This window comes from Rana temporaria, chromosome 5 (genome assembly GCF_905171775.1).
Source record: "Rana temporaria chromosome 5, aRanTem1.1, whole genome shotgun sequence".
Lineage (NCBI taxonomy): Eukaryota > Metazoa > Chordata > Amphibia > Anura > Ranidae > Rana > Rana temporaria.
Window position 1 is genome coordinate 128,287,224 of NC_053493.1, and position 18,662 is coordinate 128,305,885.

Genomic DNA, 18,662 nt, shown 5'->3' on the forward strand with positions numbered 1-18,662 from the left:
TTCTAGGTATTGGCTAAATCTGAAGGCCTGTGGAACCTGTTCCTTCCATCTGTAAGTGGTCTAAGCCAGACTGACTATGCCTTTATTGCAGAGGAAACGGGAAAATGTTTCTTTGCTCCGGAAGTTTTTAATTGCCAAGCACCAGGTATTAATTATAGCAGTATATAGATAATTCTGTCCTCGCTGCAGTAATTGTCTTTTAGTGTGTGTGTTTATATGTGTATGTGTGTGTGTATTTGTGTGTGTGTATATGTGTGTGTGTATGTATATATATATATATATATATATATATATATATATATATATATATATATATATATATATATATACTCGAGTATAAGCCGGCCCGAGTATAAGCTGAGGCCCTAATTTTACCACAAAAAAATGGAAAACGTATTGACTCAAGTATAAGCCTAGGGTGCAGCTGCTCTAAGCGGAAAAGAGGGTCAACAATGCCCATTTGCATGCCTCACTGTGCCCATTGTAGTCTTACTGTGCCCATTGCAGCCTTACTGTGCCCATTTTCACTGTGCCCATTGCAGCCTTACTGTGCCCATTTTCACTGTGCCCATTGCAGCCTTACTGTGCCCATTTTCACTGTGCCCATTGCAGCCTTACTGTGCCCATTGCAGCCTTACTGTGCCCATTCTCACTGTGCCCATTGCAGCCTTACTGTACCCATGGCAGCCTTACTGTGCCCATTCATACTGTGCCCATTGCAGCCTTACTGTTCCCATTCTCACTGTGCCCATTGCAGCCTCAGTGTACCTGTATTCTTGCAGGCTGCGGGCATCCATTTTTCAAAAGTTGCGTCTTCCTCCTGGTCCCATTCAGTCAGTGTACCTGTCGGATCGCGGGCGTCCATATTTCAAAACTCGCGGCTTCCTCCTGGTCTGTGATAGGCGTCTGACACTGTGTAACGGCTACCGCCTATGACGGAGGTCCTCTCTTGCTCGGACTCAGTTTCCCAGCAGACACTGTGTTCAGTGTTCCGCCAATCACGGACCTTCTTTCATCCTCGGACAAGGGGACGTCCATGAAAAGCAGAACACTGAACACAGTTTCTGCTGAGAAACTCAGAGAATGAGAGGACCTCCATGATAGGCAGTAGCGGAACACAGTGTCAAGCGCCTATCACGGACCAGGGGGAAGACACGACATTAGAAAAATCGACGCCCGCGACCCGACAGGTACACTGACTCAAGTATAAGCCGTGAGGGCTATTTTCAGCCCTAAAAAAGTAGTGGAAATCTTGGCTTATACTCGAGTATATATACGGTGCGTGTATGTATATGTGTGGGTGTGTGTGTGTGTATATATATATATATATATATATATATATATATATATATATATATATATATATATATATATATATATATATATATATATATATATATATATATATATATATATATATATATATATATATATACGTATGTATGTGTGTGTATGTGTGTATGTATATATATATATATATATATATATATATATATATATATATATATATATATATACTAAAGAAACATATATTACAGACTGTAAATTGTTAGATTATATCTTTTTATACTTTTTTATATCTGTAAATATTCTGTGCCTTTTAAAAGGCTGACAGATGGACACAATATAATACTATATTAGACAATTAGAGTATTAAACGGGGGGGGGGGGGGGGGGGGGGCGGCACACTGTCACGTTCGGGACGCTGTGGTCTCTGCAAGCCTAATGCCTCGTACACACGATTGGTTTTCGTTACAGGAAAAGTGCGATGTGAGGTTTTTGTCAGGAAAAATGACCGTGTGTATGCTCCATCACACTTTTTCTATAAATTTTCCTGCCAAGAAAAGATGGAGAGCAGGATCTCAATTTTCGTGACAAGAAATATTCCCGCCTGTATGCAATTACGACGCGCAAAAAAAGTGCATGCTCAGAATCAAGCAGACGAGCGAACTGCCTATTGAACTTCATTGATCTCGACTCGTCGTATGTGTTGTAAATCACTGCATTCTTGACATTTGGAAGTTCAGCCAAAATTAGTGTGACCGTGTGTATGCAAGACAAATTTCAGCTGTTTTTCTGCTGAAAAAAAACACGGTTTTCTAGTCGGAAATCGCGATCCTGTGTACATGGCATTAAGCATGGTTTGCTAAATTAAGCCTTTAGCTTGCATGTCATTGCTAACTTCGTGTTTACATGCTTGGGAATGACTAATTGGTTCCCAATCTTTAGTTGGGAGTAAAGCTTTCAAAGACAGCTGAGTTAGAACATTGTAGCATATGAGATTTCTCTGTTAGATCATTGTTATATATGTAATTTGTTTGCAGTGCTAAGTAAATGTTTATATCATGCGTATTATTACAGCTGTATGAACTCACTTATTACATGAGACTGGCAATATTAAAGTGTTGCTAAACCCACAACAGTAAAATCAGTCTGTATATGCAGTAAAGCATACTTGTTATACTCACTGTGGAACCTAGGGGATTAATCTTCCGCTTTGTGTAAAAAGACTGTTTGGTCCTGTCTTCTCTGATCCTCCCCTTCTTCCACAGTCCCTCTTCTGATAGTACAGAGCCATGGGGACACTCTGCACATGCTCAGTTTGGTGTGTCTTGCTAGAGAGTTTTTTTTTTTTCTTTGAGACAGTGCATGTGATCGCTACAAGCCGATCAGCACTGTCCAGACAGAGAGTCAGGAGTTATGCAGCCTCATAAGACAGTCAGAGAAGATCAAAAACTGCTCCTACAAACTTTAACCAGTGCTCAGCCAGGCACCGATAGAAGTCACAAGACTGCTATATACTGCTGTCGAGAACAGGTATTTAGCATTTTATATTTACTAAAATAATTGCATTTCCATGTTCTGTGTACAGTGGGAGGCTAGATATAGTGAATTCCGAGTCCTGGATTCAGTAACGCTAAAGCCCTGTACACACGCTTGGTTTTCCCGGCGGTAAAAAGTCCGCCGGGAAAACCGAGGGGAAAGCCGAGAACCCGGCAGGAAAACTGCCATGAGAGCTTTGGCCGGGAATCCCGGCCGTGTGTATGCTCCATCAGCACTGTCTCGCAGTGTTTCCCATAGGAAAGTATTAGTAAATCTGGCGGGGAAAAAAAGAAACGCCAGGAATCCCGACGGGAAAATAGAGAGCAGGTTCTCTATTTTCCCGCCGGGATTCCCGGCTGTTTTCCTGTCGGGAAAACTGCGAGGAAGCATACACACGTCTGGTTTTCCCAGGCCAAAAGCTCTCTTGGCAGTTTTCCTGCCGGGAAAACTGCTCGTGTGTACGAGGCTTAAGATAATGACTGAGTTGTGATACATTTTCTGTTAGTATGTGGATAAGTAATTTTGTTCCTGCAATGTTTTCAGAATTGTATCGTAAATGATTACATTTGTAATATCTACAGATACAGGCAACATGGAGGTGCTTCACATGTACGGTACTGAGGAGCAGAAGAAGCAGTGGCTGGAACCTCTTCTTGCTGGAGAAATCCAGTCTTGTTTCTGCATGACAGGTATGGTCTCCTCTCCTCATCATTGCAGGTGGAGAAATCTCAAGCACTTGTTGGTCCAAACTGAACTGCCACATGCTCTGGTTTCCCATTCCTGGTACCACCAGCAAAATACCACCAGCTGCTACTGCTTTCCTGATTGCAGCACATGCTCATTGGACAATATATATTTTTTACACCCTCAATCTGGCAAATTGATTTTTATTAAACATAGACTTAAGCCTCATACACACGCTCGGTTTACTCTGCAAGAACCAGCAAGAAAACTGCTGGCAGAGCTTTCTTGCCGAGTATACCAAGCGTGTGTACGAGGCTTTCAGGTTTCTCATCAAGAAAACTGCCTAAAATCTTGACGAGAAAAATAGAGAACCTGCTCTCTATTTTCTCGTCGGGATTCTCGGCAGGAATTTCCTGCCGAGAAACCCGAGATTGTGTATACTTACCTGTCGCCGTGGAAACCCGCGCATGCTCAAAATTACTTTGACAAATGTGCGGTAGCTTCCTAGGCATAGGTATGGTGCGGCAAGATGGCGGCGACAGAAACGAATGTGACGAGCGCATGCTCGTCGTATGCGATGACGTCACCACGTTCTTGCCATTCAAAAGAACTGCGGTTCTTTTGAATGGAGTGTCTGTACACCCAGGCGGCAAGAGATTTCGTGCCAAGAATCTTGTCAGGAAGAACTGCGTTTTTTTCCTGACGAGATTCTGGCCCGTGTGTACAGGGCTTAACATGCACTTCAGAATATGTGATCTATAACATTGCCCTTGCGGATTGTATTATGTGGGCAATACCATTACTCCCTTTAGAGACTGTGATTTTTTTGTTTTGTTTTTACTTTCAAAATGTTTATTGATTAACAAGAAATACAGAAAAAACAATGACCTAGAGACCGTTTTATTAATCATCAGTCGGCTATACAAAGGGCGTTGTCTTTGAGAGCCTCCACACAACCGGTGGCACATCATTTCCTTGAACTAAACCCTCCACTTCCCACCCTCAAATGTATGGTGATTGCCTACGTTCCCTCACTCACCAGAGGTGGAGATCGCCATCGCCTGTTACTGTAACATGAATGTCGCTGGATCTATGACTTACAAACCGTTGCACCAAATAGCCTTAACCACTTAATCACTGCCCCATAGCCGAATTACGGCTACAATGCGTTTCCTTAACTCTGGGAGGACGTCCATGGACGTCCTCCCAGAATCGCGCTCTCGCGCGCCCCCTGGGTGGCACGCACACGGGAGTGTCCATGACCGCCGGGTCCAGAGGACCCAGCGCATCACGGTAAATCGCCACTGATAGCGGCGGTTTACCACGTGATCACTCCGTCCAATGACATGATGCCGGTTCCTCCCTCCCCTCTCTGTACCGAACGGTACAGTGTGAGAGGAGAGAGGAGAGAGCGGAGGCAGCAGCAGTGCTATGGGCTGGATCTGTGACAAATGAAATCACAGATCCAGCCATCCATCCATCCCTGCTCAGCCATCCCTGCCCAATACTCACAATACCCTACAATACTCTGCCCCATACTGTGCAATCCCTGCAATACTCTTCAATACCCCACAATACTCTGCAATACCCCGCAATACTCTGCAATACCCCGCAATACTCTGCAATACCCCGCAATACTCTGCAATACCCCACAATACTCTGCAATGCCCCGCAATACCCCACAATACTCTGCAATACCCCGCAATACTCTACAATACCCCACAATACTCTGCAATAACCCGCAATACTCTGCAATACCCCGCAATACTCTGCAATACCCCCTGGTTATTAAGGGGGTTTATGTGCCCAGTGGTCAAGTGGTTAATGAACAATGAGTTACAACTGCTTCTTCTGTTGTGACTCATCACAACAAGTTTAGGCACTTTATAGTTGACTGACTGACTGCCTCTTTGAATTGCAACTATTCAGGGGTATGATTCAATCATCAGGGTGGATTCAGGCGTCTCATTGAGACCATCCGGATACAAAGTGTAATGTAAAGATCCAGAAAGATTCTCTTGCCACTATTTTCCAGAAATGCAGGACTTAAACTTAAACTTTTTTTTTTAAACATTCTGCAAGGCGAAGGCATAAAGAGCTAGTATGCATAGCATACTAGGTCATTATGAAGTACTTACCTGAGATCGAAGCCCCCGCAGCAGTGCTCGGTCACCTCCTCCGTCAGCGACATCTCTCCACAAGTGAATTCCGCATATCGCGGCTCCGGCGCTGTGACTGGCTGGAGTCGCGATGACGTCACTCCTGCGCATGTATGCGGGTGCCGCCTTTAACGGCATGATCGCCGTTAGTCACGGCATGCTCAGTGCACCTGCAAGCGCCGTAGACATCGGTGCCTTTCTTTCGCAAATATCTCTTAAACCGTGTATTAGATATTTGTTGCATCTACAGGTAAGCCTTAATCTAGGCTTACCTGTAGGTTAAAGTGGTCTGTAAGGGTGTACAAACACTTTAATTTTTGACTAAAGTTCCACTTTAACCGTTTGCTGACCGTATACTGTGTATATATACAGCAGCAAGGCGACTCTCCTGTGCAGAATCACATACTTGTACGTGATTCTGAACTTCTGGGTCTGGGGCCCGCACGAGCGACGCCGGCGACCCGCTCGCGCTGTGATTGAACACAACGGAAGCCAATCAGCAGGTCCTGTGGACCCGCCAATCGTTCCCGAGACAGAACAAGAGATCCTGTGTTTTTGCTTAGCAGGAACATGGATCTGTGCCTTCTCAATGTAAAATCACATCCCACACAGCTAGTAATCGCTCCTTAGGAACAAATTTACACCTTTGATTGCCCCTGATGTTAACCCTGTCCTTGTCAGTGTCATTAGTACAGTGACAGTGCATATTTATAGCTCCCCTAAAAAAAGTGTCAGTTAGTGTCCAATTTGTCCGCCGCAATGTCGCAGTCCTGCTATAAGTCGCCATTACTAGTAAAAAAAAAATAGATAAAATAAAAATTCCGTAAATCTATCTAATATTTTGTAGACGCTATAACTTTTAAGCGCAAACCAATCAATATACACTTACTGGGATTTTTTTTTAGCAAAAATATGTAGCAGAATACATATTGGCCTTAATTGAATAAGATATTAGATTGTTTCCATTTTTTTGACTTTTGAATTTGTTTTATAGCAGTAAGTAAGACATTTTTTTTTTTTTTTCCTTTTTTTTTTTTTTTTTTTAAGTGTATTTTGTGCGTGTACTCGAGAGAGGAGCCGGACTGCAGGAGTTGGGAGTAGGCAGGCCTCCCCCAGAGGCAATCTGCCACCTTTCTCCATGCCCCAGGTGGCAATGGCGGGTGTGTGAGGGGGTCCTCCCACACAGCCCGCCCTACCTGCTCTGCTTTGAAGCCCAACTGGGCAGAGGGACTCCCTATAAGGGAGTGAGAGGATCTAGCCCGCTCAACCACCCCCGTTAGTCCTTCGCCTCTCTTTTTAGAGACCGCGTGGTCAAAGTGCGTGCATGTTAACCCAATTTAGAGTGCGTGTAAGTGTGGTGCTTTTTGTGGGAGGGGGGTGGGCGTACTAAGCGCAGGCTTACCTCGCATAGCACACCCACCGGGAGCCGGGCTGAGACCACCAAACTCAATTCACATGTAGCCGAGACCAGGATCCGAACCCCTAGCTGCAGAGGTGAATGGCTTGTCAGCACAGTGCCAATCGCGTTGAGCCACCGCAGCTCCCTAGTAAGAAATTTTTTGTTTAAAGTGCAAAGGATAAAAACCGCAGAGGTGATCAAATACTGCAAACAAAAGCTCTATTTGTGGGGAAAAAGAACATACATTTATTTGGGTACAGCGTCTCACAACCGCGCAATTGTCCAATAAAGTGGCATATTGCAAAAAAAAAGGGGGCAAACCTTCCGGTGCTCAAGTGGTTAATGGTGAAGAGACTGCAGCATGCACAGAAGCCTGTGACTTGTAGTACGGCAGATACTAAGGTCCGAAAATGGATTGTAAATGTCCCTCGTAAGATACCAGGTCATGTTTTAAAAGTGTACTTGTATTGTTACAGAACCTGATGTAGCTTCCAGTGATGCCACCAACATGGAGTGCAGTATCCAGAGAGATGGAGATGGCTACCTTGTTAATGGTAAAAAGTGGTGGAGCAGTGGTGAGTAAAATACCTTTCAGTGCATTTTTCTTTTATTTAACACATTGTCTACACACACAGCTCCCGGTTCTCGATCGCGGGTTCCCGCCGGGCACGCGCGTCAGGGGCGAGCGGGGGGCGCGAATGACGTAGATATAAGTGATCTTGCCCAGCAGAGCTGACCTGTCGCCGTAAAACTGCGGCGGCTGGTCGGCAAGTGGTTAAATACCACTTTTAGATGATAATAATGACTTTGTAAAAAAATAAGTAATATTTAAAATATGAAAAATATCCTATTGCTAGAAGTTTTGAGAATGTTCTAGCTGGCTCTCCATCAAAGGTTGAAGTCCAGTCAAATACTAACTATACTTAAACTTGCTCCCACCTCCATTCTATGCCTATTTTAACTAACCTGTAAAGGAAAGATGTCTAAACGTACCTATTCTGAGGGTGCTTCGGTCAGGTCACCAGCGACTGGCTTCAGTGAATAGGAGAGATTGTCGACAATGGCTGCAATGCCTATTTGAAGATGTCACATATAAGCTTACTATGGGACATCCTCTACACTAAAGCCTGCACTGGGAGCCGATCATGTGACCAGACCTCCCTCAAAGTGGGTAAGTATAAACATCTTTCCTTTTACAGGTTAGCTAGCATAGGCCTAGAACGGGAATATGAACAGGTTTAAATATAGTTGGTGTTTGAATGGACTTCCACTTTAAAGAGAAGCTCCAGTCTCTCAAAAAATTCTAAGTCAGCAGCTCCAAATACTGGAACGGCTGACTTTTAAAAAAAGGACTATTCCCTGTTCAGGGATCCAGTGATGTCCTCACCCGAGCTGGTTCTTCAGTCGGCTTTGGGTACAGGCGCCGGCATCTTTAGTAAGGAAAACCTGCAGTTAAGCCTTGAACTGAACTATGTGAATGGTCCTGCAGGCTTCTGGAACCTGTGATGTGTCCTAGCAGGCTGGGTGGGGAGGAGGGGGACCGAACTTCCACCCAGATAGCCGCAGCAATCTGACCGGAAGTGGGAGCGTGCACCTCTCAAAACCAGTACCCCCCCCCCCCCCCCCCCACAAAAAAATGTGCTAAATGTGGGAGTGGGAGGATACAAACAAGAGGGACTTCCCATTTTGGGTGAAGTTCTGCTTTAAGTAAAGAGGAATACTACACACATGTATACCCTTTACCGGAGGGGGAGGGAACGAAGGTCATTGACACACACAGAGCATACCGGTAAATAAGACCAAAGGCCAAAAAATGAGGCAGAGGACTCGGGAGTAGTCATCCTTTCCTTTGGTCTCCTTTGCAGATCTTTTACACTATTAGTAACCTACCATACCTTGTTCTGGGTCATACAAAGAAAAGAATCCAGGCACAAACCAGGGACCATCATGTGTTTCAAGATATGGTCTGCTCACATACATAATATGTCATGGCCTGATGGAGCCTTTTGCACAGTGGAAAACTAAATAAGGTACAACAAATGGTTAGGGCTCTACTCCAATCTGGAAGGGCAAAGCCCTATATTGAAATATTGGTTCTTAATTCCAAGATGATTGTTGCAATCATAGTTATTAAATTAGTCAATTAAGATTTAAGAACCATATGGCTATTTCTATACAAGCCTTTGCTCCTTAGATTGAAGGAGAGCACTCTCCATTTGCTGTACCATATTTTGTTCTGTACTGTATCTCTGTGTGGGGCAACCATATTGGTTGCATTGCCTACTACAGTGATTTCCAGCTTCCATGGAGGTCCCACCAGTATGGCACACGCATATTTAAGTTGGCCCAAGCTGGGTCAATGTAACTATGTAAAAATGGTCATACCTGGAATTCAACTTTAAGTTTAAAGTACTGCCTAGGTACAATTACCATCTCTATATGTTTGCTATAAGATAGCAAATATTCAGTTTTTGAGTTCAGGTCCACCTTTAATTGACATTGTACATACACTTGTTCTGGAATTATAGGCATTAGGGGAAGTTATTCAATCTTAATCCTTGTTGCCATTCTTTCTTTATCGTACATCACGGGACACAGAAGCATAGTAATTACTATGTGGGTTATAGAGAGTACCTTCAGGTGTGGACACTGGCACGCCCTTAAGGCAAGAAGTTCCCTCCCCTATATAACCCCTCCCATACCGGGAGTGCCTCAGTTTTTTGCCAGTGTCTAAGGTGTTGGTCACGAGTGAACATGTGCTCCAAGGAGCTCCACTGGAGGGATCCATATTGGATGTAAAAAGCCTCCATGAAATCCGGATCCGTCCAAAGTGCTTCTGAGCCAAAGTGGACGGTACCCGGGCCCCGGTTAAGAAGAACGGGGTTTGGCCTGTAATGCTTCTCTTTGAGAGCTGGATCCTGGTTATTCAGTACTTTGGTCAATTTCCTAATACCAAAAGTTTACTGACAGGGTGCGATATGGGTCCAGGGGTGTGGTGTTCCTGTCCATGGACCCCGGTCCCTGAAGGTCTATAGACGCTGCTCTCCGTGATGGGTGAAGATTGGACTGTCTGTTTTTGCAGAGTCCTGCAGCGTTGGATCAGGTAAGTGAAGGTGCTTCAGGACTTGGTCCTAGGAGTAACCTTCCTTTATTTGAGCCATTATGTTTGCCTAAAGCTATCTGTCTGTGCTTCTCCTATATGGTCCTGTGTGTTGTGGGGAGGAGGGGTATCTAGTCAGGTAGTTAGCCCCTCCTGTGCAGGTTAAAGCAGAAAAAAGTTGTCCAAAATGTTTGGCTTCACTTGGCTTACCTGGTCCTCACATGGAGCTGTGGTGTTCCATCCTCATGCATGAGCGCGTAAGCGTCATGCGCGCGCGACATTGATGTGTCTTAGGCGCACGCGCGCGCACAAATGAATTTTTTGTACGCTGCTTCAGTGCGCACGAATGTGCGCGGCGTGCTCCGTGAGATGCGTGTGACGACATGTGCGCGCGTGCGGCTACGTGTGCGCGCGTAGCCTCGTGGTGCACGCCTAACAGCGGCGCGCGCGTGCGCGCAGGGGGTCTATCTCAGCTGTTCTCTATGAGACTTGAGATTACAGGACAGAGCAGGTCAGGTGATTACACCTAGTCCTTATATGCTCCAGTCCACCTAACTGGTTCTGGCTGACGGTGGACACAGAGATCTTGTGCACATACTTTCAGTATTTAGTACTGGTGGTGGACAGTGACATCTGCTTAAGGCGCATAGTGGGCTCTGCACCTTGCCAACCATCAAATAGCAGCGTCAGTGCTGGTCTATAGGTTCGCAAGTAGTTGCAACTATTGTGAGTACCTCAGCTTTATCATGGCTAAATGCTCAGGGACTAGAAGCAAAAAAGCAAAGGGATCGCCATCTGGCTCAGAGGATCTCGGGCATGCTCCTGCGGCTGCTTCCTCTCCTGAAAAATTGAAGGAGGCCCAGGGTGAACCATCAGGGCTGTCAGATGCCTGTTCTGCCCTTGTCCCACCTGCTCCAGTTTTTGTGACACAGGAGGCTCTGGCCTCAGCTATGGGGGGTCTGGAGCAGAGATTAGCGACCTTGATTGCATCCTCTCTCTCAAGGGAAAAACGCACAAGGTCCCCCTCTCCCTCTGAGGAGTCCCTCGATTTGGGGCATGCATCCTCAGAAGAGGTTGATTTACCCTCTGGAGATCTGGCAGAAGGTCAGCTGGAAGTAGTGGACTCTGAGGATTCCACTTTGGGAGAACCCTTTTCGGCGTCGCAATCCGAAAAATTGTTGGTCCAGTCCCTCACTGAGATGGTCCGTTCGGCCTTCAAGTTGCCACTTTCAGAGCCAGCTTCAAGTGCAGTCTCGTCTTTAGGCTCCTTAAAAGCTCCTCAAGCTAATTATTCCTTCCCGGTTCACCCCCTGCTGGAAGGGCTTATCTACAAGGATTGGGAACATCCAGATAGATATTTTCTTCCTCCTAAGAAGTTTTCGGTTTTATACCCCATGGAGGAACAATTCACTAAAAAATGGGGCATCCCCAAGGTTGACGCAGCTGTGTCCTACGTAAACAAATCTTTGACCTGTCCAGTAGACAACATTCTGGTATTCAAAGATCCGACAGACAAGAGATTAGAGACTTTATTAAAAACCTCTTTTGCTTCGGCGAGAGGAATAACCCAGCCTGCAATTGCGGCTATTGGGATTTGCCAGGCCTTGAAAGACCAGTTTAAAGGGGTCTTAAAGGAATTGCCGGCACAACAGGCCCAGAATTTGGCTGAGTTTCCCAGAGCATTATGTTTTGCCATAGATGCTATTAAGGACTCCATTCAGCAGTCCTCACGTCTCACTCTCTCGCTAGTTCATATGCGCAGGTTACTCTGGCTGAAGAACTGGTCTGCTGAAGCCCTGTGTAAAAAATTACTGGCGGGGTTTCCCTTTCATGGAGAGCGTTTGTTTGGGGAAGATCTGGATGCTTATATTCAGAAAATTTCCAGTGGCAAAAGTACACTGTTGCCAGTAAAGAAAAGGTTTAGGGGTTCCCCCTCCTTTAAGAGATCCTCCTCTCCTATCCCTAGTACTTCCGGTACCAGGCAGTTCCGACGGCCTCCTGGACGATTCAATGCAGGTGGGAAGCCACAGGGCCAGCCTCAGGCTTCCAAAAAGCCTTGGAACCGTAAGCCACAGGCCAAGCCAGCAACTAAGTCAGCATTATGAAGGTTCTCCCCCACTCAGCCGGGTGGGGGGAAGGCTTCAGCTGTTTGTGGAGGCTTGGCTAGACAGGATCCAAGACAGGTGGGTCCTCTCTACGGTCTCCGGGGGCTACAAGCTGGAGTTGAGCGAATTTCCTCCACCGCGCTTCTTAACCTCGAACGTCCCAAAGGACCTCGGCAAAAGAAGGTCCTTAGCATTGGCCTTAGATCATCTGTTATCCCAAGGGGTAATCAGAGAACTGCCAGTGGAAGAACAAGGTTTGGGGTTTTATTCCAATCTCTTCACCGTCCCCAAACCAAACGGGGATGTAAGACCCATCCTGGACCTCAAGGCCTTAAACAAGTTCCTAAAGGTCCAATCATTCCGGATGGAATCGATCAGGTCAGTGGTGGCCTCCCTGCAAGGAGGGGAACTACTAGCGTCCATCGATATAAAGGACGCATACTTGCACGTTCCTATCTTTCTCGACCATCAGAAGCTGCTTCGCTTCGCGGTAAATCAGCGCCACTTCCAGTTCGTGGCCTTACCTTTTGGTCTGGCCACCGCTCCTCGTGTTTTCACGAAAGTATTGGCTCCACTGTTAGCCTATCTAAGGTCTCAAGGCATATCCATAGTAGCCTATCTAGACGACCTATTGGTAGTAGACCGGTCAGTGGCCGATCTAAACTCAGCGGTACACAGAACCGTAAAATTTCTGGAATCCATGGGTTGGGTTCTCAACCTGGACAAGTCAGCCTTAATGCCTGTGCAAAGGCTCGAATATTTGGGTCTACTCATAGACACAAAGCTAAAAAGGGTCTTCCTGCCCCAAAGGAAGTTCGAGGCTTTAAGAGAACTAGTTCAACTAGTCAAAGCAAAGCGTCAGCCTCCCATTCGCCTCTGTATGAGGTTACTGGGAAAGATGGTAGCCTCGTTCGAGGCCGTTCCATTTGCGCAGTTCCACTCAAGGGAGCTTCAACATGCCATTCTGTCCGCTTGGAACAAAAAGGTTCAAGCCTTGGATCTCCCTATGTCTCTCTCCCGGTCAGTCCGGCAGAGCCTTTGTTGGTGGCTGGTTCCCCGGAACCTGCTAAAGGGGAAGTCCTTTGTTCCCGTGACATGGCAGGTTGTGACCACGGACGCCAGTCTGCTAGGCTGGGGTGCAGTCCTGGGAGGTTTGTCTCTCCAGGGGAAATGGTCAGCCTCCGAGAGGTCTCTACCCATAAATCTGCTGGAAATTCGAGCAGTCTATCTAGCCCTGTCAGCTTGGTCAGACAGGTTGAAGGGTCTTCCGGTCAGGGTTCAATCAGACAATGTCACTGCCGTGGCATACATAAATCACCAGGGGGGCACAAGAAGTCGTGCAGCCCAAAGAGAGGTGAATCGAATCCTGACCTGGGCAGAGAAATATGTCCCATGCATATCTGCAGTGTTCATTCCGGGAATAGACAATTGGCGAGCAGACTATCTAAGCCGCCAACAGGTGCTTCCAGGGGAATGGACTCTTCACCCCGACATCTTCCAGAGCATTTGTCAGAGGTGGGGAACACCAGATGTCGATCTCTTTGCATCGAGGTTCAATGCAAGGGTGGGCAACTTTCTGTCCCGGACAAGGGATCCACTTGCTTACGGCACGGATGCACTGGTGTTCCCATGGGACCAGTTCTCCCTAATGTATGCATTTCCTCCGCTGCAATTATTACCCCGTCTTCTTCGCAGGGTAAAGTCGGAAGGAAGACCAGTGATTCTGGTGGCTCCAGCGTGGCCCAGAAGGGCCTGGTTCGCGGACATTGTAAGGATGTCCGTGGGGCAACCGTGGTCCCTTCCGCTTCGGCCGGACCTATTGTCCCAGGGGCCAATATTCCATCCTTCCTTACCGTCTCTCAATTTGACGGTTTGGCTATTGAGTCCCATATCTTAAAGAAAAGGGGTCTCTCTAATGCGGTGGCATCTACTTTGATTAATGCCAGAAAACCGGCATCCAGACTTATCTATTACCGAGTTTGGAAATCTTATGTGGCCTGGTGCGAGACCAGGGGTTGGCATCCCCGGAGGTATCTCATTGGCAGAATTCTGGAGTTTCTGCAGTTAGGGGCAGACATGAAGTTGGCCCTAAGCACCATTAAGGGCCAGATCTCGGCCTTATCGATTTTTTTCCAAAGGCCATTAGCTACACATTCCCTGATCAAAACCTTTTTGCAAGGTGTGATCCGGCTTAGTCCACCAGTCAAGATTCCCTTGTGTCCATGGGATCTGAATCTGGTCCTTTCTGAGCCCTTGGCTCATATTCCTTTGGTCCTTCTGACCAGGAAGGTGATATTTTTGGTAGCCATAACCTCCGCCAGGAGGGTTTCGGAGTTGGCGGCCTTGTCTTGTAAGGAACCGTACCTTATATTCCATAAGGATAGAGTGGTCCTACGGCCCCACCCGGCTTTCCTACCTAAAGTTGTTTCAAAATTTCATTTGAATCAGGATCTTGTTCTCCCGTCTTTTTTCTCAGAACCTAGTTCTGCAAGGGAGAAGTCTTTACATACGCTAGACGTATTAAGAGCAGTTAAGATCTATCTTAAGGCTACTGCTCAGGTCCGGAAAACTGATACATTGTTTATCCTGCCAGAAGGTCCCAGATGTGGGCAGGCAGCGTCGAAGTCCACTATCTCCAAATGGATTCGGCAGGTCATTACTCAAGCCTATGGCTTGAGGGGAAAGGTTCCCCCGTTTAAGGTTAAAGCACATTCCACTAGAGCGGTGGGTACTTCCTGGGCAGTGCATCATCAAGCCTCCATGGCTCAAGTCTGCAAGGCCGCGACATGGTCGTCTGTCCATACTTTCACTAAGTTTTATCAATTGGACATAAGAAAGAATGAGGAGAGCGCCTTTGGGCGCAGTGTGCTGCAGGCTGCAGTTTGATTCCTCATGTCTGATGCCGCCCGGCTTATTTCTTGGGGTCTCCCTCCCCTCATAGCATTGCTTTAGGACGTCCCACATAGTAATTACTATGCTTCTCTGTGTCCCGTGATGTACGATAAAGAAAATAGGATTTTTATAACAGCTTACCTGTAAAATCCTTTTCTTGAAGTACATCACGGGACACAGAGCACCCGCCCCTCTTTTTGGGGTATTTGGGACACTTATTGCTTGCTACAAAACTGAGGCACTCCCGGTATGGGAGGGGTTATATAGGGGAGGGAACTTCTTGCCTTAAGGGCGTGCCAGAGTCCACACCTGAAGGTACTCTCTATAACCCACATAGTAATTACTATGCTTCTCTGTGTCCCGTGATGTACTTCAAGAAAAGGATTTTACAGGTAAGCTGTTATAAAAATCCTATTTTTTATCATTTGAAACCTCAGCTATGCACTTTGTCCCTCTGATCTCTTTTTATCAAGCTTATTAAGTCTTCTAGAATATGGTAAGAATGTGCAGCTGCAGAACAATGGTGAAAGCACAGTGTACCAGAAAATTGCTTTTATGTACTACTGAGACAGGAAATAGGACGGCATGTGAAATGTAAACGCTTTTAATATGATACTGGCCTTAAACAGCAATTTCAAGCAACAGGTGAAACCAATCACTGTCCTTCTAATGCTAGGCAAGGAACAAAAATGTTCATTTAGTTTACCAGAGTTGTTGCTAATCTCTTAGCAGGTAAAATTTTATCCAGCTCATCAAACTCATCACATTGGGGACCTAGGGGCAGCCTTCATTTTCTTGCAGTAAAACAGAGTATGGTGCAACTGATCAAAGATGCACATCTATCTGCATGTCACTTCACAAGATAGGATGCACTTGTAGGTAGGCAGTTGGTGTCTGAGGCTGGGTTCACACTGGTATGACTCGACAGTCATATGACTGTGGATCCGACTTTACCCTGTAACTTGAAGTTCCGACTTCAATGAATGGGATCCGACTTTTATCCTGACAACACCAGGCCCTTTGTGTCTGGTATTAATCTTGAAGGGGAACCTCACGCCAAAAAATACTTGTCTATTCTAAAATACGGTATATACTCGAGTATAAGCCGAGTTTTTCAGCCCTTTTTTTTTTTAGGCTTAAAATGCCCCCCTCGGCTTATACTCAAATTTATGTACCTGAGTCCGTGACATGCATATTCAGATGGTGGGCGTCCAGTGTTAAAAAGTCGTGCCTCCTTCCTCCTGTTCCATGATAGGCAGAACACTGAGTTTCACAGCAGACACTGTGTTCAGTGTTCCGCCTATCACGGACGTCCTCTCAACCATGAACCGGACGAGGAGGAGGCAAGACTTTTTAACACTGCACGTCCGCCTTCTGGATATGCATGTCACGGAAAATCAGGTACACAGATCGGCACAGTTAGGTCAGGCTGCAATGAGCACAGTGAGGTCAGGCTGCAATGAGCACAGTGAGGTCAGGCTGAAATGGGCACAGTGAGGTCAGGCTGCAATGGGCACAGATTAAGATGCAGCATTTTCTTTTTATATATATATATATATATATATATATATATATATATATATATATATATATATATATATATATATATATATTGTTTTTACACAGTCTTTTTGGGACGCGATCAATTTTAGCAGCTGTCCAGGTAGGAGTTGATATATACTAGTGGTAGCTCGCAAGGTTCTTTGTTTTTGGAATGGCTTTCTTCTTGCCATAAAGGCCAAATTTGTGGAGTGCACGACTAATAGTTGTCCTGTGGAGCTGTGGATGTCTGCAGCTCCTCCAGAGTTACCATGGGCCTCTTGGCTTCTACTCTGTTTTAATGCTCTCCTTGCCTAGCCTGTCAGTTTAGTTGGACGGCCATGTCTTGGTAGATTTACAGTTGTGCCATACTCTCTATTTTTGGATGATGGATTGAGAGGTGCTCTGTGAGATGTTCAAAGCTTGGGATATTTTTTTTTATAACCTAACCCTGCTTTAAACTTCTTCATAACATTATTCCTGACCTGTCTGGTGTGTTCCTTGGCGTTCATGATGCTGTTTTGTTGACTAAGGTTCTCTAATAAATCTTTGAAGGCTTCGCAGAACAGCTAATTAGGAGACTTCCGAATGCAAATTGGTTCCACTAGATTTTAGTTAAGGATATCAGAGGAAAGGGAGCTAAATACAAATACAAATATTTTTAAAACCATTGATCATTTTCCTAACCATATGGGTCTTTTTCATTAGGCTTGATGACATTAGGCATCCAATCCAAATAGAAAATTGCACTATCCTATACCCACAGTTGATCCAGGGGAAGGCAAAAAAATAAAATAAAGCATGATCCAATTTGCTCCAGTAGGGAAAAAAATCTTTTTTTAAAATAATCTTCTGAGCTGGCCAGAACCAGCTCTTAAGTGAGTCTATGCCACATTTTCACAGCTCTTACTTTGAAGAAGCCTTTCCTTAAATCTACTTTCCTCTAAACGAAAAGAGTGCCACCCTGTCCTCTGTGATGAGATTAAAGTGGCTGTAAACCCTTACATATACCCAGTGAAGTGACTGGCCTCAGATGATACACAGAGATTTAAAAAAAACTCCTACATCAATTGTACCTGTTTATCTATAGCCGTCTTTTCTCTACAGCCATTCTGTCAGGTCACCTGTGGCCAGATGACAGATGCACTCCGTTGGAGTCAGGAGTGCACCACAAGGTAGTGACTGCTGTGGATGGACCACAGCGTGGATATGGAGGACAGGTCCACTGGAGCACAAACAGGGATCCCACAGAAAGCTTGAGCCCAAGATTCCCCAGGGCGTGGAGTCTAAGATCCAGCTGGTATTCACCAGAGCCTCTAGTGGTGAGGATGACCTTAGCTGCAACTGAATCCAGGTCGCGGATCCCAGAGTCCACTAGGTCACGCTCCGTAGGGAGAGAGGGGAAGCAGCCACTCAGGACACAAGAGATAGTGAAGGGTAAGTCAAGGTCGGGACGACAAGCAGACAAGGATAAACAAGGGACAGGCCAAGGGTCAGGGTCACAGGCAAACAGGAGTAGTCGGGAACAAGTCAAGATCAGTATACAGAGATAAACGTAGCACACGGCAAGCAGGAACCCAAACACACAATGCTTAACAAACAACGTTGATAAGTCAGGCAGACCTGCAGTGTACTGGTTAATATAGAGTTCCTGATATGGCCTGGGGTGGAGCCATACGGGGAGGAGAGATGATAAAAGCAGCCAGGTGAGAGGGTCTGGCCTCTAAGGTGAACACATGGAGGAGGTAAGCTGACACACAAACATTACTGCATATCCATGACAGTACCGCCCCCTCTTTTGGCCCCTCCCCCTCCCCAGCCTGGGCCCAGGCTTAAAGGGAAATCTCAGATAAAACCTCCTCAACAGACAAGGTGCAAAGATCTCAGATGCAGCGATCCAATACGCCTCCTCAGGACCAAACCCTCTCCAATGCACAAGGTACTGAAGAATGCCTCTGCAG

General features: G+C 46.0%; 1 protein-coding gene across 1 annotated transcript in view; it reads left to right on the forward strand.

Annotated features, from left to right (window-relative positions):
- Positions 1-18,662, forward strand: part of ACAD11 (acyl-CoA dehydrogenase family member 11) — a 164,296-nt gene that overhangs the window by 51,160 nt on the left and 94,474 nt on the right. Inside the window, exons 11-13 of the mRNA XM_040353109.1 lie at positions 7-145; positions 3,405-3,512; positions 7,542-7,640. Coding sequence (XP_040209043.1) covers positions 7-145; positions 3,405-3,512; positions 7,542-7,640 — 346 coding nt within the window. The remainder of the gene's footprint in view (positions 1-6; positions 146-3,404; positions 3,513-7,541; positions 7,641-18,662) is intronic.